Source organism: Bactrocera tryoni, chromosome 5 (genome assembly GCF_016617805.1).
Source record: "Bactrocera tryoni isolate S06 chromosome 5, CSIRO_BtryS06_freeze2, whole genome shotgun sequence".
In the NCBI taxonomy this organism is placed as follows: domain Eukaryota; kingdom Metazoa; phylum Arthropoda; class Insecta; order Diptera; family Tephritidae; genus Bactrocera; species Bactrocera tryoni.
Genome location: NC_052503.1, coordinates 28,273,666 through 28,295,364, shown reverse-complemented (window position 1 = coordinate 28,295,364; position 21,699 = coordinate 28,273,666). Strand labels below are relative to the sequence as shown.

The following is a 21,699-nucleotide window of genomic DNA, read 5'->3' as shown; positions in this document are numbered from 1 at the left end:
AACACTTGAACATGTAGAAGATGTGCGAGAAGATGGCCCCAAAAGTGCTCACTGACGACCAGAATTTGCGGCAAGATGACAAAGGGGATTCAAGCAGCATGCACCTCGGCTCTCAAGACTATTCCGGAGAATGCCTTCCGTGACGTCTATTTTGAAAGTTTTTAAAGAATTGTAACGATTGGTTGAATATTTTTTTTTTAAATCGACTCAGTGCTATTACTTTGCGAACAAACCCTATTTACCCCATATACAAGACTACTCTATTTCATATAATAATCTTAATGTTTCTAGTAAATGTTTATTTTTGAAAAAATATGGACCGATAATTTCACCGACCCACAAGCCCAAACCGTTGTTTTTTTCTGGACGAAATAGCAGCTCTTGAAGCTCTTCGTCTCACTGAGCCTGAAATAGGCCACATCGCTGAAAGAAATTTGGCTCGAAAACGTCGGATCATTTTGGAACTTATCAAGAGCCCATAGAGCTAAGCGATGTCGTTTTGGAAGGATTCGAAATTATTATCAAAAATCTGATAGCTTCGAGAATTATCTGACAAAATTATAAATGAAGATTGAAAGTAAAAATTTTCAAATTAATAGCCAGTCGATTGAACCAGCCGCTTCGATCTTCTTCCAGAAAAGCGTGCTTAAAGTTTTTAAGAGCCGAGAAGTTAAAAAATGTTGACAAATACGTTGGTATTTCGAAAATTATTAACCGCGCCATCATCAAATTTTGGGGGAATATTTTCAAATATATTAACATTCGATACACATACATATGTACATATGTATTTATGTTGTATGCAAATAAAAAGTAGATTTTTTAAATTCACATGTCAATTTGCAGACGAAGAAATTTTTTATAATTCGCATCTATGAGCCCGTACTGAAATTTTTGCCGATTTTTATTTAACAATACTATAATTTAACTATAATTTATGTTGTTGAATTTCAGTGGAACTCTTCTGATATTGGCATTGATATGATATAAAAGAATTACTTGTAAACATTTACATATTTATGGAGAGAAATGGGACCAAGCAGTATTTATAACAATCATTTCAAAATAGCCAATAAAAAAGCAGAATGATATAACAAAAATCTGCTATTCGTCTCTGATTATTGTTTTTCACTTTCATATTGTTGTAAATAAGCTTTTATTCCTCCCAATTATGAATAATATACTATAAGTAAGATAAGCGCTTGGTTGGCTGGATTCTGGCATCCATTTCGTTTTTCTGTAATTTTCAATATGGAAAATATGGTTCCCAAGCAAACCTTTTCAATTCTCAATTCTTAGAAGTTTTCAATTTTTTTTTATTTTTGATAACTAAGAAGTCAACGTCCTTCTAAGTATTCAATACAATTTTCTATTTCGATTTATTTGCTTCAGTGTATCGTCTTAATAAAGATTACTTTATCCTGTTTCAATAAGTTTCAGTTAGCTCAATCAAAGTCATTTTGATTGACAACATACATACATATATCGTCTCCGGTACTTTTAAAAACTTCACGTAATTTCATTTTCTAAAAATACATTTTATTCCAAATACAATTCTTTTAACGCATTTTATGTCGGTCATACATATTCCAACACTACCCTTCTTAATCGCGGTTAGAAGAAAAATATAATAATTAAAAAAACCGCAAGCAACTACGCCAATAATATAAAATACGTATTGCATTAAGAATTTAATTTTAAAACCGCAAAGCTTTTAATATTGTCAAGCAAGTAGCAGCCTAAAACTATGCTACACTTTACTGCCTTCAATGAGAAACAACTGATCTTGTAAATAATTGCACTAAAGCTTTTAAAAGCTGAAGCTTTCAAATAACTGAAATAGAAAGTCTCATTTGTAAATATGTATACAAATTTTCTACAAATGACTTAAAATTTATTAGCTATAAAATAAAGACTTAGAACTCAGCTGTCGGATCTTTAATATGTGAATCATATCAATTTGCGTGAAGCAACTTTTGCTATTATTAAAAATAGATAAAAAGAAATTTCTCGTGTTGATAAAATGTTGCTTTTTGATAAGAAAACATAACGTTGAGGCAAAAACTGGTAAAATGAGTACCGAAGACGGTGTTGCACAAAATAGGTTGTTACCGACGAAAACATCAAAAAAAGTTCACAAAATTATTTTGGATGACCGTAAAGTGAAGTTCCTCGACATAGCGAGGTGCCAGAGATACTTAATGTAAACATCTTGTCATTCACGGATATTTGGATATGAGAAGGTTCTGTGTAAATTAACCAAAAATAACGACGAGTTGATGGTTGAAAGCAGTGTTTGGAGATGTTCAAGCGTAATAAACTCGAGTTAAACTCGTCGATATGTGATAATGGACGAAAAATTACTCCAACTTTTCACTCCAAACTCCAAGTCGACAGTCATCTGAGTGGACTGTATACGATGAAACCGTAGAAAAATGCAACAGACGGCTAACTAGATTACAGCGTCTGTATTTTACGATGCGCATGAATTTAAGTTTATTGACTACTTACCTTGAAAAAGGAAGAACTATCAAAAAAGACTATTATATAGCGTTATTGAACCATTCGAAGAACGAAATCGCCGAAAAACGACCGCCTTTAAATAAAAAGAATGTACTGTTTCACGAAGACAAGGCACCGTCTCACAAGTCTGATAAAACGATGGCAAAAATCCATGAATTGTGCTTCGAATTGCCTCCGCATCCACCGTATTCTCCAGATCTAGTCCCAGCGACTATTTCTGAGATCTCAAAAGAATGCCCGCTGTGAAGAAATTTTCATCGAATGAAGAAGTTATCGCCAAAACTGTAGCCTGTTTTGAAGCTAATGGACAAATCGTACTACAAAAATGGTATCGAAAAATTCGACGGCCACTATAATCTGTGTATCACCCTTGAATGGAAATATGTTCCTAAAAAATTGTCTATCACCGAAGGCATTTTCCAACATTCTGAACGTCTCGGCACCTAAAAATGTGATTCTGCTCATAAAATTTAATGGAACTTCTTTGTTGAATAATTTCACTCATCGTAAAGATCGCCGAATGCACTTTGTGAACTTCTGAAAGACAAACGTACATATATTAAACAATAATAATTGTTTTGATTTGACATTTGGCACAGATGTCACTGTCAGTCATATCAACATTGAAAATAATATTTCGACGAATGTGTTTTCGATCGAAATTTAAATTAACAAGTCTTACTATTTTTTGCCCACAGTAGTATATCATAATCAGAGATGAATTATGAAGATCAGACATGCAGGGACAGTTTAAATGTACTAATCCGAATCAAATATGATCAGATGGTATATATCTTCTTCTTAATTGGCGTAAACACCGCTTACGCGATTATAGCCGAGTTAAAGACAGCGCGCCAGTCGTTTCTTTTTTTTCGCTACGTGGCGCCAATTGGATATTCCAAGTGTTTTCGTCCATCCGGACAACATGACCTAGCCAGCGTAGCCGCTGTCTTTTAATTCGCTGAACTATGTCAATGTCGTCGCATATATGTATATCTCGTACAGCTCATCGTTCCATCGAATGCGATATTCGCCGTGGCCAATGCGCAAAGGACCATAAATCTTTCGCAGAACTTTTCTCTCGAAAACTCGTAACGTCGACTCATCGGTTGCTGGATGGTATATATGGTAGTCGGAAAAGTCTTTTCGTATTTTGTCAATAGGTGCTCTCCACTGCTACCAACCACATTGTGTCTCACTATATAATGTTTGAAAGGTGAGGTTTTAAGCTTCATTTAGCCAAAATAAAATTTGGGGAAAAATGAAAAATGAATTTTCGTATAAAAAAAAGAAAGAATGGCACGCAAGCCAGCAGTGAAATTTGTCTCTAGCGGAAAAATGGCTAACAGTGGCCGACTAAAATGGTACATATTTGTCAATTTATTTATTATTATAAATATAAAAAAACATGCTGAAGTTTGATTAGAAATACGAAAAGACTTTTTCGCTTACCCAATATTTATCTGAATTTACAATTAGCACTCATAACCTGTATTTCGGATTTTACAAATATTAAAAAAATAGCAATAATAATAATAATAATGGTATACTTATTTTTCGTTTTTACTTCCTCTTTAATTTGTTATTTTGCAAGTTTTTAAGTTTCACTGCCTTGATAACGGACCCGGCAACAAGTCACATTATTAATCATAGTCTGTGTACATATGTATTAATGTATGTTAAACTCGGTATAAAATAAAAGTGCACTTAAAAATAAACACAAAAAATCCACTTAATGCTTACGAAATTCAAAATAAATTAAAATAGCTTAATAAATATGTTTAATCTCTTCATTTCCAAGATTCAGTTTCGAGTTTCCAACATTCTCTAGAAAAAAATAAAAATAAAAAAAGTAAGAATGGGCGTTTATCAGTATCAAGAGGAATTACAAAAAGTATATACTTCCTACTTTCCCAAACTAGAGGGTATTTATAAAAAATCTTTCTTGATAATTCAGTGTGTTATTCTAATTTTAAAGACTAATTTTTATTTTTATTTTATGACCAATTCAGATTCTAGTTGTCATACAACTTTTGAGAAAATGATACACATCCTCAACTACTCCTCCACTTAATCAACTAGAGATAGTCTCATCTACTTGAGAACCACAATTACAATAGAAAGTGTGCCAAGAATCCAGCTTACAGAAGCAAAAGAGAGCGTTTTCTATTAAGAAAATATATTCACTTGCATTTTGAAGAGGCAGTTTCTATAATAGAAATATTGTTGCTTCGATCATAACCTGGCAAATAGTAGATTGTCAAAAATCTCCCTTCCGCTTTTTTGCTCTTTATTCAATGCTTTATAAAAAATGTTGCAGTGATCGGATTTAGTTCAAATATGCGCCGTTTCGTTCGATAATCTGTTTCCATCTAGACGGCAACTTCATAATACCCCCCCTCCTTATTTGCGAAGAACTCAGACAGCCACTTTTCACAAGCCCCTTTTGAGTTCAACTTTACACCAACAAGGGCGTTTGCCATGAACAGGAACAGGTTCACTTGACGCTATGTCCGGGCTATATGGTGGATGCGATAAATCCGATCCCAGCTCCCGTAGCTTCTGACGAGTCATCAACTTTGGTCTGGCGATGTCCTGGTGGAACACTACACCCTTCCTGTTGGCCAATTCTGGACGCTTCTGGTCGATCGCCTGCTTCAAGCGGTTCAGTTTTCGCAGTAGATGGTAGAATTAAGCATCTGGCCATATTGGAGCAGCTCATAGTGGATGATTCCTTTCCAATTCCACCAAACACATAGCAAAACCTTCCTGGCCGTCAATACCGGCTTGGCCACTATTTGGGACGATTCACCGGCCTTCGACCACGACCGTTTTCGCTTGATATTGTCATATGTGAGCCATTTTTCGTCGCCAGTCACCGTCCGCTTCAAAAATGGATCGAGTTCGTTCCGTTTCAGCAGCATATTGCAAGCGGTCCAGAAGGTTTGTTTGCGTCAAATCATGCGGCACCGAAACATCAAGCTTTTTTGTGCGCGAATTTCGGCGTTAGTGAACTCCATGTTAAATGTTGAAAACTAATCATGCATGGCGTCGCTTTTTAGGTTATGTTAAGACCTTTCAAAGATGTAGAGTATTGCCAGATACGAGCTCTGTAGGGCTTTACACATAGCCGCGAAATTCAAAAGACAAAAGCGAACGGGAGATATTTGACAACCTAATATATTAGATCTAGGCCGGGCATGTAAAATCGGACGATCGGTCCACAAAATGTTCCCGTGCCAGTGTGACAAAGAAGAGAATATTACTGCCGACAGTGCATCAATAGAGGAAGACTCAATTCAGTCTCACACACGTCATTCTCAAGCATTGGAAATCTCTGTGACGTCGTTGTGGCATATTTTGCGAAAAGATCTTGGCCTACATCCTTACAAGATTAAATTGACGGAAGCACTAAAGCCGCTTGACCACCAAAATCGTCGTATGTTCGTGAACTGGGCTGAGCAACAACTGGAATTTGATTGAAAATGATTCGGATTTTCATCGAAATATCATCTTCAGCAATGAGGCTTATTTCTGGCTGAATGGCTTCGTCAATAAGCAAAATATGCGCTAAGGGTTAGGCAGCAATTCACACGTACTCCGACTCACCATTGCTTATAAGATTTTTCAATGACCATTCTAAAAACTGTATACCGAAACGAAAAGTTAAAAGGATGCCAATCTTAAATCTCAAAATCTAATTGCAGTTGATAAGAGCGAAAAAAGAATCTGGGAAAGATCTCCTACTTCATTAAAAAGGTTGTGCAGACAAAAATTTTGTCAAACTAAGCACTTTTAATACCGAAAACAGCAAAAACAATGAAATATACTCACACAATAAGGACGCAGGAAACTGCATTCGATTTGGAGAATCCACTTTGATAATACACTTCGTTTGATATGGCCTAAAAATGGAGTAATATTTAAATTAAAATAATAGTAATGCAAAAATTCAGGAATCAGAAGGTTAAATACATATTTAAAAAGTAGTTGATGTGTGAACCATGCATTATATTTTAATGTGAAAAAGTATGGGTTAGTCATAACACTAGGCATACATTGATTAAAGAAACGCGAAACCCCAAAACCCCCAAGAGAGCAAGCAACCATAATGCAAACAAACCACCATAAAACAGCATATAACACAAATAACGGTACTAGAAAACGTTTGTTTTTACCCATTTTCGTTTATTTCAAAATCTGTGGAACTTCGTTTGTCATACTTCGCAAGGCTATCTCTTCTTCAGAGCACTGCGATTCGGCAGAAACTGTGGCGTCCGAACTCTTCGTGCACAGAATTCTTTAGCGCAGCATCCAATAAAAACGTTTTATATTGCCAATTTATTGAAAGTTCATATGTTTGTTACCTTTTCTTTATGAGCAACAGCACTTTCTTCTTCAACACCAGAATGGCAAAAATGATCAGGCCCTGTGCAGCATTGTAGACATCTGCGATTTGAAAGAAAATCGTGTAATCACTATTATTGCCCACCATATACCCGATTATCTCCAACAGCCAGCCGATACCCATGACAGTGAAGAGGCGAAAGAAGAGCCAAAGACTGGAATATAATAAAACATTCGTATTTATACAATAAAGTAACGATAAAAACCAAGAGGAGACTCACTTATTCTTATGCGAACGCAATTTTCGTCTGCTATCTTTGCTCTCAACCGATGTATGCATTTCACTTCTCATTTTATATATCTTTTTTATGGTCAAAACGAATATGGCAATGTTGAAAATTATGAGCAGCAGGCATGGTCCATAGAAATAGATCATAGCGGACCAGTCGTCAGCTTTATGAGAGAAGAATATACATTTAATAACATTTATATATATTTTTTTTAAGCAGATAGTATAACAGTTAAGCTATTTCTCGCACCGTTAATCGGTTCATAATGGTTTTGGTCGACAACAGCGCTTTTGCTGACGTCACTTAGCGATTTAATTTTGCTGCAGATACATTTACTCAACATTCAAGGTTGAAGAAACGCATGAAAGGTTAAGGTTTTAGTTTAAGACGATGTTCACCAAAAGTTATTAGAATTAATTTTTCTTATCAGCCAGTCTGTATTGCTAGAGTGACGTCACACAAAAATTTCGCTCAATTTTTCAATTTTATTCGTTCATATTAACTTACTCTTTAGCCAGCAGTGTGAATATCCAATACCCGACTTTAAGTAGATTGGTAGATTTGAATACTGCAAACCCATGGTGAGGACGGTCATTAGCGCTGGTAATCCCCAACCATAGAGAGAATAATACATAAATTGTTTTCGTTGAGACAAATGTTGTACATTGCCTTTGGAGCGGCAGAAATTTTGCCAAACATCGTAGCATACCACATTGAGCCAGAAAAATCCGGCTGTAATAAAATAGTAGGCGACGAAACCTAGCGAAAAGAAAAAAAATATATTAATATATAGCTTTTTATATCGTTTTTTGAGATTTAACATTTATTGCAAGGACACAATCTTTTTCCCGCATGAATCTATTCGGTGGTGTCCCGTTGTTTGCCTCTGCTGCATATAATCTGAAATCCTACAAGGCTTAGGTGCTTAGGTAACCTTGAGTGTAATTAACCTATTTTTTTCAGGAGTCTTTTCTCGTTGCTAGGTGTAAACTGTGAGAGATTTTGAGTCAGGAGAGAGAAAGCCGCACTCCAAATGAATGTCTTCGATCGACATTTGAAGTAGGAAGTAGGAATAGTTTAGACAGCAGCTTGTTCACCATTTTATGACTACATTGAAAGCCCCACTCACTTAACCTTATATATAAAGCTTTAATTATAATTACTAATTATATGATTTTTTGAGAATTCAGCTCCATTCTCCGACAAGAAACGCGCATTGGTTCATGCCCTTATTCTGGATCTGGTTCCATAAACATTTTAAAATGATTTTTTTTATATAGCTCTATAATCTTCTGGCGAAACACATGACCCTGCATCCATTGAATTACTCGTTGATCCATCAGATATATGTATTTTAAATATAGATATGTATATCACTAAACTACAGAGGAATGAAAAAACTCACCAATAATAGCGCAAATAGTATTTTCATAGCTATCTCCTCGCATATTGACCATTACAATCAACGTCGTGCCAATAGCTAATGAAATCAGATAACAAATTAGGCACTTGGTATGCAAGTTCCACAATTCCGGAATTAGCCAATAAACTAGGATGGTTATATAGAGAAATGGCGCCGAAATCAGCATAACTGGAAAGAAACAAAATTTTTTTTTTTATAATTTTTTAAAACCGAAAATGGGCTCTCTCTTTCTCTCTAACTCTCAATCGCTCTCTTTCTCTCTTGCTCCCGCCCTCTCGTTCTCATTCACTTTTTCTTTCTCTCTCATTCATACTCTATTGCTCTCATTCTTACTCTTTTTCACTCATTTTTACTCTCTTCCTCTCATTCTCTGCCTCGCTTACTATACTTACTTAACGTATTCAGCATAAGTGTTGGAGGTGCCTCGTAGATTATGGGACAGTTCATTGGATTTAGTACATATGTGTCTCCAACTGGGATCGATTGCAGGCAATACTCACGTCTAGATAAGTTCTTCGCGTCAGCTAGGCGATATAAAGTACCATCCTATGAAATGTTTATAAATAAAAATATATTTAGCAAATAAAATTAAATTACACTTTTTACCTCTCGCAACTCCCACTGATCCTCTGCGTATATATGTGGCATTAGCATATAGCCACCTGCGCATGGTATCCCCTGCTGCACGACAAACTCATCCAGCACATGCATCATGACGCGACTACTGTTATGTAGCGTAACGTTTACGTACGGTGAGTATTTGAGCTCTTCATTCAGCTCTTCAGCACAGAGCGACTGTGAGTCTTTACTTGACCGGTACATATCCGCTCTGGGATGACAGCAGAATCTCACACACTTCTTCAGTTTACACACACAACCGCGTACGTGTAGCTCCACTCGCTTACGTTCACCATCATACAACTCGATATAGTCATATCGGCCAGTCAAATGTGCCGGCACCAACAGTCCCTCATGGAGGTATGAGCCATTGCCGAATTTGGTGCTGGCTGTCAAGTTGACCGTGTCTTCAAAGACGCAATTGGGTATCTCTGACAACGCACTTCGTGCATTACCAAAGAGTAGGCATACTCCAAAGAGTAGTAAAGAGATTTGGCCAAACATTAGTATTGTTTGAGAAGCGTCAAATTCTGGGAAATGCTGAGATAATAAAAGATAAAATGTTTCTTAATTCGCATATCTTTGTATGTATAGGGCTTGTATGCTGCTGTGACACATCTGGATTCCCCAGAACTTATGTTGAATCGTTAATGAAATTCATTCACGTGACGCCCACATTATGTGAACTTATGGTCTTCAAAATGTGACCTTTGGCAGTGTTACGCATTCATTAAGCAAATGTCCATTCAGAGTAAGTGGTTGTAAAAGTTAAGTGATGACTAATAAACTGGCAGCTTCGTTTTCATATTCAAGTTTTACTTTCAATTCAAAACTTGCCTCATGAGAGTCGTCCATCTACCTCTGTTATAAACGATAATTCGTATAAAGTTGAAGAAACAGTGCTTCAAAATCGTCTCATTGGCATCAGAGACTTAGCAGAGGATATCAGCATCTTTTATGGATCGACTCAACTATTCAGGTGAATGTTTTGGTCATGAAACGTGTCAACGCTAGATTCTTACAAAAAGACCTCAATCTGTCGAAACACGATCTCGAGTAGAGGTCAGAAAAGACAGCATGAACAATTTAGCTTAGGACATTCATTCATTAAACGCATCTGTATTTCCTACAGGACGTGGGCTTGCAAATATGAGGTCAAAACTGTCAGCAAATGTAAAATGATGCTCTTAAAATGAGCCGAAACCTTAAAGACCAAAATTCGCTGAAGGCACTTAAGGCCATCCCAGCTGTGGTTTGTAACAAGTGTATGAAAAATTGGACTAATCGTTGGCATGCTTGCGATAATATAGTATTTTTGTCAGTCCGCGACAAATTTGCTCAGATTTAAAATTATTTTTTTTTTGTACTTTATGCCTTCTATTCTTTTTTATCTCCCAAATATATTTAAAATTAACACCAATAAAAAAAGGTATTCTATAGGTGTGTCGTTTCTTGTGGGGATTAAAGTAATTTATGGTTGGTTCCATGACTAATAAAATATGTGTATATTTATATTATGCATATAAATATATGTACAATATAATATGTATGTATATATATAGAGAAATTTTATTTGCACATAATTTTACCTGTACGTTTTCGTATTATCCACATTTATTCTTGTTATATCAACCACATTCTTACTGAACCAGAAACTATTTATATCTTTCCATTAATTTCTAAGAATTTTTCCCCAACAATACTAATTTTAAATATTTTTTAATGTAATCAAACGTATGAGTTTTCACACCTTTGTGATGCACATATTGAAAGCACTATACATATTAGGGTGATTCAAAAAAAATTTTTTTTTTCGTTTGGTACTCGGAAAATAGGTTCCTAGACACTTCTATGAAAGCCTCTCCAAGCATGAGTTCCAAATTGTAACGGTAAGGTCCTCCTACATACAGTTTTCTATTTTTTCTTATTATCAGATAGAAAAATTTATATCTCGCTTCCAACTACTTGAAAAAATATTTTGTTCCTTAGATTTTTTAGGAAATTGAATGCTCTATAAAAAAGGTCTCCACGACTTTTTCGTAAACTCAACCGTTTAAAAGATATTAACAGTTAAAGTTTGATTATTTTTGGGAAAATTTTTTATTTCTTATGAATTTTATAACTCAATGAAAAAAATTATTATGAATGAATATAAATACTCATGAACGTTTTGACATACTAGCGCATTTTGTGTTATTTAGAGTAACTTAAAATATTCAAAAAATTACCGATTTATTGAGTATATGGGAATAAATTCATCAACTTACTGATGTTAATATTATGGCCAAGAATTTAGCTTTATTACAGAGATAAGTGTTTGCCATTGTGTTTTACAAAGAATTGCGGACAAGTGATCGCCGCGACTTGTTCGAATAAATTTCAATCGAGAGGCATAATTTTCGACCACTTTTTGCAGCAAATGAAGCCGTATTTCAGCAATAACATGCGGAATATGATGTTCCAAATCGTCAATCGAGCCGCGCTTATCTCTGTGGACAAGCGACTTCACATAATCCTACCAAAAGTAGTCCAGCGGTGCTAATTATATGATCTTGGGGACCACGCCACAGGCTCACGATATGAGATAATACGCTCACCAAAAGTTACCTTCAATAAATTGATACTTTCATTGACTGTACGGCACATAGCGCCATCTTGATGAAACCAAGGGTCATCCACATGCTCCAATTCAGCCACGAAAAGGCATTAATCATAGCTCTATAGCGTTTTCCATTGACTGTAATTGCATTGCCTGTTTCATTTGTGAAGAAGTATAGACCAGTGATTCCCTCTGTCCGTAGAGCACAACAAAAAGTGACTATTTGACTATTGACTCCTCATCAATGGCTTGTGGATTGTCATCACGCCAAAGGCAACATTTTATTAACTTATCCATTCAATCAAAAATGAGCTTCATCGCAAAACATAATTTTCTATTTTTTTCGAACTACTATTTTTGTAATATATTTGCACGATTTGCAAATTTTGCAAAGAGACCAACTTCAAAAAAGTATTGCCTCGTTGAATATCACACGTCCAAAAAAAGACCCGTTATTTACGAATCAAACCCCAACCTTTACCAAATCTATTAGAGCTTTATCCAGATATCTCAATTTCACTCAAGTCCGGATAAACGAACAACAGATCTAAAAGACGAACAGCCTGAACGACAAATCAAAACTAAATTGAGGGCAAAGCGATATGTGCTCCATCATCCGATATCCCATAATCCAAAAAAGGATTAGTCAAAACAAAAAGTCTTCGTCCAGGGAACCTGTTGCGAAGGCAAAGATTTTCCTAATGGCCGGAAAGAATATAGTCACTATTTACTGGATTCACAATGTGAAGTCTATTTCATCGACTACCTGGAGACGAAAAAACGGGCAAGAGGCTGTATTAGTCGAATTTATAGATCCATCCATTGAGTTTTACTGTGACAGTACACCGGCCTACACTTTCGCTGAATGATACGTTCATATATGTATGTATATTGAGATAAAAAACACACGGAAATTTTAATTAAATTCCCCGGCTAAATGATATTCCAATAAAATAGGTAACACTGTCATTAATTACAATGCCAGATATGAATCCGATCTGTCAACCAGTTTGTTTACAGCAGCTGCTTACATAAGTCGGGACACCTCAGTAGTGCGTTGTGATTTTTATGGATAAAAATATCGAACAAAGAATTTATCTCAAATTTTGTATTTATAATCAAATTTCTTGTGCGAAATCGTTGCGAATGTTGGAAAAGGCTTTCGGTGATTTAGTTTTATCAAAATCCCAAGTCTACATGTGGTACAAAGCCTTCAAAGACGGTCGAGAGATATAATTTCTTGTGCGAAATCGTTGCGAATGTTGGAAAAGGCTTTCGGTGATTTAGTTTTATCAAAATCCCAAGTCTACATGTGGTACAAAGCCTTCAAAGACGGTCGAGAGATATACCTCGTTCAGGACGACCTTCGACCTCTTCAACTGAAGAAAATATAAGAAAGTGAAGTGAAAATCGACAGGCTAGTGTTAGTGAGAAGCCATCCCTCTGGAATCTGTTCGAATGATTTTGGTGAATATTTTGGGTATGAAACGCGTTCTCGACTCATCCCGAAAAAGCTGAATTTTCTTAAAAAAAAGGTATCGTATACAGGTCTCTGTGGGTATGCTTGATCGTGCGCATTCCGATCCCACATTCATGAAGAACATTATAACTGCTGATGAGACACTGGTTTATGAGTTTAACATGCAAACAAGTCAACAATCATCGGAATAAAGGGAAAAAAAAACTTGCCGAAACCCAAAAAACCACGCCGAAGCCGCTCAAAAATCAAGGTGATGCTCATTATTTTTTTCAATATTTGAGTTTTGATGCATCATAAATTTCTTCTGGGTGAGCAGACGGTCAAAAAGGAGTTCTATTTAGTCGTATTGAGACGTTTTTGTAAGAAAATCCGTCGAAAACAACGGAAATTGTGGAAGAACAACTCATGGATTCTACACAATGATAATTATCATCGAATTGAACCACGATTGTGACCAAATTTAACGCCAAAAACACAATGAATGCTATTGATCAACCACCGTATTCACCAGAATTGGCTCCGTAGGATTTTTTCTTGTTCGCCAAACTGAAATTGCCGCTCCGTGGAACACTTTTTGAGTTCATCGTAGAGATAAAACCGAATTCGCTGAAGGAGCTGAAGGCCATCCCAAAAAGTGTCTTTTTAGTATTTTTTAAATAGCCAACTTATTCTCACCCGCCGGGTGAAGCAGAGGAAGAGGAAGACCTCCACTCAGTTGGATGAACCAAGTGTAGAAAGACCTGGCTTCGCTTGGAATATGGCGCTACGTAGCGAAAAGAAGAAACGACTGGAACGCTGTTGTTAACTCGGCTATAATCGCGTAAGGGGTGTCTACGCCAATTAAGAAGAAGAAGAACTTATTCTCATATTCATTTCGAAAAGCACCCATTAAAAAAAAATAAATTAGATCAGATTCAGATAACAGTTCCTAGAATTTTTTCATAAACAAATTTTTCTCAAAAAGACATTTTCTTGTATTTTTTACATTAAGGGAGGAATTTCACGCATTTGACGGCACTTTCTTTTCCTCACACTAAAAACGATTAACAATTTTTGCTAATCCTTTGAATTTCTTCTCATTTTTTTTAAATTACCGGATCACTTGAACCGCAAAACACACAGATACAAACATATAAATAAAGCAACAAGTCTTAACACAGCACAAATGAGGAAATATCAAAGAGATTCTTTCAAAGTAAGAGACAACGACGCTCTTTAGCTTTATGCAGCCACTTTATACAAACGCATAGTGTAGTACATATATGAAAATGTTACTATTGACACAATTTCAAGCACTTTGTTTGTATTAAAAGCCAAAAAACTCATTTATCTTTTAATGTACACAAATTAAGAACAACAACAACATGTGATTTATTTTTGTCAACCCAATTCAAGTTTTCCAATAAACATTTATTATGCTTAACTTACTCGAAGCTAAATGAATTTGATTTGAATGAAACAACGAAGTCGCCACGACACGATAATTGCTGGCGTGCCCAACAAGTGGTGAACGCGAACTGCCGATGTTCTTTGGGAATCGAAGAACAAAGGCTGTGGCACCGAATAAATGCTAACAAACACAGCGGTGTGCTTAAAAATCAGTATATGCCTTGTAAGTGTGTGAGTGTGCAGGTAATTAAACCATTAAAAGGAAAATATCACACACGCACACGCACAAATAGACAATATGTACGAAATTTACGCCTCCAAAATGTCAATGCAAACAAAAATTGAAAACAAAAAAATAAACAAAAATACTTTACCAATTTGAAGCTATGTAATTAAAAAGCAAAATTAATTGCGGTCTCATTTTATTTTTTATTTAATTTGTTACTTTTTAATTCTTTATCATACCCTGAACAGGGTATATTAAGTTTGTCACGAAGTTTGTAACACCCAGAAGGAAGCGTCAAAGACCCTATAAAGTATATATAAATGATCAATATGTTGAGCTGAGATGGTTTAGCTATGTCCGTCTGTCTGTCTGTCTGTCCGTCTGTCTGTATATGTATATGTATACGAACTAGTCCCTCAGTATTTAAGATATCGTTTTGAAATTTTGCAAACGTCATTTTCTCTTCAAGAAGCTGCTTATTTGTCGGAACTGTCGATATCGGACCACTATAACATATAGCTGCCATACAAACTGAATGATCGGAATCAAATGCTTGCATGGGAAACTTCCTCATTTGACGATATATCTTCACGAAATTTGGTATGAGTTATTGTTCATAGAAGTAATGTAATATCGAAAGAAATTGTTCAGATCGACTCACTATAGCATATAGCTGCCATACAAACCGAACGATCGGCATCAAGGGCTTGTATGGAAAACTTTCGCATTTGACGTGGTATCTTCACGAAATTTGACATGGATTACTACTTAAGGTAACAATACTTATAATCTCCGAAAATATTGTTCAGATCGGATTACTATAGCATATAGCTTCCATACAAACTGAACACATAGTAACTAAAAGAAATGCACCTGTGAAGGGTATATTAGCTTCGGTGCAGCCGAAGTTAACGTTTTTTCTTGTTTCGATTTTAATACGAGGTCAGTTTGTTTCATATACATATGTATGTACATACATATACATACATAGTAGTTATTGACCCTAAGAGTTTTGCTAGTTCAGAGCCCTAAAAATGGTCAAACTCCGACAATTAATTTAGGGAGTAGACAGAAGAGAATCGCATTTCTCTCTTTCTGGCTTTAGTAAATATATGTGTGGGTTTATTTAGACATTTTGATTTCAATAAATTTCGGCTACTGGATCAATCTTCGAAACGATCTTACTCAACAGAGCCTCTACGTGTAAACGTGAATCCAGAAATTCAATTTTTATAACCCTTCATAAGTGCTTTTTTTATAACACATAAAAGTACAAAACGATCTGCATCTTGAGTTTTTGATCGGACAGTTCGGATGGCAGCATTGTATATGCTATAGTGGTTCGATATCGACAGCTGCTATATAGTACATATGCGCTGCTTCTGGACACGAAAAGAGCGTGTGCAAAATCAGATCGATTCCCAAAAGGGGCGGGCATGGCTAAATCAATTCAGCTTATCACGTCAATCATTTACCACATATGAATATTTTATAGAGTCTTCGAGGTTATCCACTTCATGACAAACATAGTTCACTGCATAATAAAATATGTTCGCTAAGAAGCTACGGATTTAAAGTATTACCTACTGAAGCTTATTGACCCAAACACTTCGATACGACAGCCGACTCGATTGGGGAAAGTGGCATTCTGTCAGTATTCCACAAATTTAATAATATTTTTGAGTCTATAGTCTACTTTAAGCCAAAAAAAAACTTCAACCTAAATACAACTCTGCTTTTAATGGGCACCACATAGGAATATATAATAAAATAAAAGTTGTTTACAAATAACTTTTTGCGGGTTCATTTTAAGGGGTCAGTAGGGTAATCTTTTAAAATTTTTTTTTTTTTTTTGCATTTTCTGTTCCCTTATACCCTTAGAATTAATGTAGAAACCCACTTTGCCATTGGAAGGTTTCAAAAAATGCCCAAAAATAATAATACCGCTCGTCGTTCGGAGCGCTCGGAGTGCACATCTGGCAGTACTTCAAACTTTAAACGCGTTTTTCTCAAACACACACTTTTTTAAACTGGCGGGCATGATTCCGCTCGAACTACTCAACCGATTTGCTTAATTTTTTGTTTAATGTTCACAAAACGCCTGGTTATTGTTTCTATATTTTTTATAATTCATTGACAATGTTATGACAAAATTTATGTAAAAAAACATGGGGAAAGATTAAAAAAAAAACGTTAATTACTTTTTTATTTATCAACATTTTTTCATGAGTCTAGTAGGGACGATAACCATTCACGTATGTACTTTTTAAGAATAAATTGAGTTTTTGTGTTTCCGATGATCCAAACATGAGAGATCGTGTACGTCAGTGAAAAACGCATCTCATTCACCCAGTTATTTCTCCGACAGATGTCAACAAAAAATTCCGAAAAATTTGTTCATACACTCCATGATATACCTCATGATATAAGAAAAAAAGTTCTATTGTAGAAAAAAAGTTTCTATGAAAAAGAATGGTGACCCCTTAAAGGCAGTGAAATAAAAGATTAAACCACTGCTGAAGCTAATTCTTAAATCCAAATTCGTTAAATTAAAAAAAATTTCTATGAGGTAACAATCGCGTCTTTAGTTCATGAACCTCGTGCAATCAAACAACTCCACTGAGAAAAAAATCTAAAACATCCAGACAATCGAGTGCGTCGTTTTTATAATATACTTCTTAACAGATCCGAACCATGCTAAGATCGATGGAGTACCAGACACACTAAAAATTGTATATTTTTTCTATCAGAGAGTGCCTAAAGTATTTAACACACATTATTCAAAAATGAACATGTGTGTTGGTAACAAAGAACCCCACTTAGTCGAGATGCAGCAATACTTGTATATTTAATTCTTTTAGTATAATATTAAATAATATAATATAAGAGATATGGAACACTCATGATTATAGGAACACATATAGTCCACCAATCTTAAATCACATACACGTAAATGCTTTTAACCTATTGACCGAAGATTATATTATGTAATTGAGTACAATGCACTTGCGCACTTGAAAAAAACCACATACCATTCAGCATAAACAATGTACAATATACATACAAACATACACATAAAGAATGATCCATTTCGAGGTTGCCTATTTTTTTAAAGAAAAAAACACACAAACTTCAAATTTAATGGGGAATGTTTATTGTCATTCAAAAGAACATGCATACTTTGACATTTATTTTTTGAAGATTATCTCTTTCAAATGTTTCATAAGTTGAGTGAAGCCCGCGAAAGTTGAACGATTTATAAACTTTGCTCAGGCGTATTTCTTTCCATGCTGAAAGGTCAAACAATACTGAACAAAAATAACATGACAGCTTGACACGACTAACGGGTGAGCCAACAAGAAAGTACCTCTACTTGGATCATCCGTTATATTTAGTTATATAAGATAGTGAAATGAAATGAAATATTCCCCACTAGATGACGTGTCTTTCAATATTACTCCCCCACCAAACATAAGATAATATTGCTTAGCTCGTCATCATTTGGCCTTACAAACCAAATACATATACTCGTACATGTTTTGTAATTAGACCTAATCATCAAAAGACACCTCTCAAATTTTATAGCTATTGGAAGATTGGTCCACGATATATTGAATTTTGATATTTTTGATATTTTCAAAAAAAAGTTCTTTTCTAAAGTTTCAGCCTGCCTGGTATGCTTATATTATATGTAGGTATATCTAGTAGAGTTTAAAAATAACATTATCTACTTAGATAATACTTTCTTTATCAAGCGCTCTGATTCCATAGCAATTATGAGTTTCGAAAAATATGGAAAGAAATGAATTATCTTGAATAAAAATAACTCTTAATATTATGTTTTTACATAGATTAACCCCTAACATTGATTCTAAATAAATTTACTTTAATTTAAACAAATTTTGTGTCACAAAGATATTTGTTTATTTCACTTTTTGCTCTCGCGCATAAAATTGTTTTCTGGTTTTAGCGACTCGGTCTTAAAATCCGTTAAATAATTCCCGACACTAGTCGGTTAAATAACTAAACCGGTGAGGTTAAGTAATTAATAGCCTTTATGAAAAACAATTGCGACTGTCTAGCTCTAGCATTATCGAGTCTTCCCGTTTCTGATGAGAGATCAAATATCATTCGATATTTCAAGAAGCGATAAGCGAAGTGGGTGAAGCAACACAGTCTTTATGGATCCGACCAAAGCAAATACTTAGAATTTTATACGAAAGTTTCAATACCAACAGTTTACCTTCAGGCGATCTCAAGTAATATATATGTACATAGCTTCAAGTAGGTATATGCCATTTTAGGTTTAGACTTATCAAACTTTCCTCGTATTTTTGTTTGTTTGTATTTTTGTACATTTTCAGATTCGATTTCGATGCTTCGATACGCAGATATGTACATATATATCCCCATAGATACATGCATACATACATAAGTATATGGTTGTGTTTGCTTGCAAAGCAGAACAACAAGTTTCATCTTCGAAATTCAAGTTGACTCTCTTTCTCTTCTGCCCAATTGGCAACAGTAACGAATACCAGCTTACTTGTTTAGATAATTTATCACGACCGTGAATTCTACAAATATTTACACCGGTGAATATGTTTTTAAATGGAAACTGCACCCATCTAAATGGATTTGTTTACCATATATCACCAGAGGCGTAAAATACTAATAAGATGCTATAAACTGTGTTGCTGCATGAGATTTGATGAACTCATGCATGTTGATCGGTGCTTCGAATTGTTATAGTAAGTAATTGGAAGTTTGATTTCTGCTCAGATGACGTCTTTAACTTTACGGAGAAAATTCTCGTGTTGTTCTCAAAATGGAGAGCAGTCTCACAGCTTCCCACGCGCATCATAAACTGTTCGCTTTCTACTGTGTTGTGCGGACTTTGTGAAATCATCGAAAAGGTTTGAATGCGTTGCCCATAAATACTTCGATTGATTGATATGCATACATAAGTTGGACTGATCGCCCTGCATCTTTTCATTAAATTTATGATTTGGTTAAGACTTGAGTAACCTAACATAAGAGGTAACCTATATAAGTAGCCTATAAAAAGAATGTGTAGTCAGTAAAGCTTGAAAATATTTTTAGATATGAATAGGTTAGGTAAAGAACTGATCCTTGTATCAAAGGATATAATGGAACTGTTGTTGTTGTTGTTGTTGTAACGGCAGAGATCTGCCGAGTTGACAGTCCTTGGCGGGATAAAAATCCGAGTTCGTTCCGGTTACGTAAAGCCGGCTGTCGAGGGAATGGTTAATAGAGGAACTAATTGTGACCACTGGTCTTTTTAGATGCTTGATATGGACTACAATTTGATTATAGATTATTGATTTGGTATTCGCGGTTGTTTGAATAAATTATTTACATTAATATTTATATCTTTGTATATATTTTTATAATTCTATGACTAGCATTTCCAAACCATTGCCTACCACAATGTTATATCGTAATAACCAGATGTCGTGAAACCGCAAAACCAAAATTCTTACGCTACGCTATTAAGTAACTGCAACGAGAAGCGACAGATATCAAGGCATAAAACCGCAAAATATGTCGCAAAGAGTTAACAACCCCAGCAACGATAAATTGAATTCAACACTTTGAATTCCGACTAATTAATTCTTTGACGGAGTGAATAAGAATTGTTTTATTGACGCTGATTTGATGCTTAATTGACTATATGTTGTTTTGAATAAAACCAGTTTGGTTGAAAAGATGATCTTGATCATCTTGCGGTGATAAAAATATTGTTAGAAATGCTTTCAACTTCGCACTTTGGCTTCAAAGTAGTCGTTCCGAAGACGGCGCCAAAAATTTTCGCTAAATTGATATAATGATGATTGATATAATGTACCCTTTATAATGCTATGAAAAAGATATTAATTATATTTAATCATATTATCTGATCAAATTTGACCTATTCAGCTACGTTAACTAGCATCTCATTTTCGACCTTCATTCGAGAACGATTATACTTATTTACAAAAGATTCGGGACGTTTGGTACGAGTCCAGCATTGACACGGTTTAAATCCAAAATATTAACCAACATATGTTGAGTCGAGCCATTAGAGATGTTATGATGATCCATTTCGAGGTTCCCTACTTTTTGGCATTTATTATTTGAAGATTATCTCTTTCAAATGTTGGCGCGACTACGTCTCAGATGGTCCATCCGTTGAGCCCAATTTTCGGTGACTCGTTCGAACATTTCGACTGGTAACTGGCGCACGACACGAGTGATGGTTTGCTCCAAGGCCTGAATCAAATCGGGATTGTCCGCATAGACTTTAGACTTTACATATCCCCGCAGGAAAAAGTCTAACGATGTGATATCACATTATCTTGTTGGCCAATCGACCGAAAAGTTCTCTCAATAAATCCATTGAATGAAGCGATGTAGGGGAAGTGATCCCGTCTTGTTTAAATCAAAAGCCGAGATGACAAGTTTCAAATTCAGGCATCAGATAGTGGGTTATCATTGCGCGATAACGGTCGCCAATGACGGTTACGTTCTCACCGGCAAAATTTTTTGAAGAAATATGGACTGATGATTCTACAAACCACTTCAGACGGTTTTTTTTTGTTGAGAATGAAATGGCAGCTCTTGAATTTCTTACCCATTGAACCAGAAATGGGCCTCATCGCTGAACAGAACATGGCTCGAAAACGTCGGATCTTCTTGAAACTTTTCAAGAGCTTATAGAACGAAGCGATGCCGCTTGGGAAGGAAAATTTAATTGCAAGTTGCCATCAGGCCATTAAAGATATCGAAGTAGGAACTATAATA

At 35.4% G+C, this 21,699-nt stretch overlaps 1 protein-coding gene across 1 annotated transcript; it reads right to left on the bottom strand.

Annotated features, from left to right (window-relative positions):
- Window positions 1-4,240: 4,240 nt before the first annotated feature.
- Window positions 4,241-14,786, bottom strand: LOC120777460 (G-protein coupled receptor Mth2-like). The gene is made up of 10 exons (XM_040108783.1): window positions 14,709-14,786; window positions 9,190-9,741; window positions 8,976-9,129; window positions 8,566-8,751; window positions 7,668-7,919; window positions 7,152-7,323; window positions 6,891-7,085; window positions 6,702-6,823; window positions 6,358-6,428; window positions 4,241-4,350 (listed from the first exon to the last, which is right to left on the bottom strand). Exons 2-8 carry the CDS (start codon window positions 9,703-9,705, stop codon window positions 6,712-6,714), a joined length of 1,587 nt encoding a protein of 528 aa, XP_039964717.1. The 5' UTR covers window positions 9,706-9,741; window positions 14,709-14,786; the 3' UTR covers window positions 4,241-4,350; window positions 6,358-6,428; window positions 6,702-6,711.
- Between the last annotated feature and the right edge of the window lie 6,913 nt (window positions 14,787-21,699).

What these genes read in the sequence shown, in the direction of transcription:
- LOC120777460 (XM_040108783.1), bottom strand. Translation starts at nt 9,705, where the DNA reads ATGTTTGGCCAAATCTCTTTACTACTCTTTGGAGTATGCCTACTCTTT. An exon ending in ACTTATGCTGAATACGTTAA is followed by an intron (nt 8,752 to 8,975) that starts GTAAGTATAGTA and finishes GTTTCTTTCCAG; the next exon opens with TTATGCTGATTTCGGCGCCA. An exon ending in TTGCGTTCGCATAAGAATAA is followed by an intron (nt 7,086 to 7,151) that starts GTGAGTCTCCTC and finishes ATTATATTCCAG; the next exon opens with TCTTTGGCTCTTCTTTCGCC.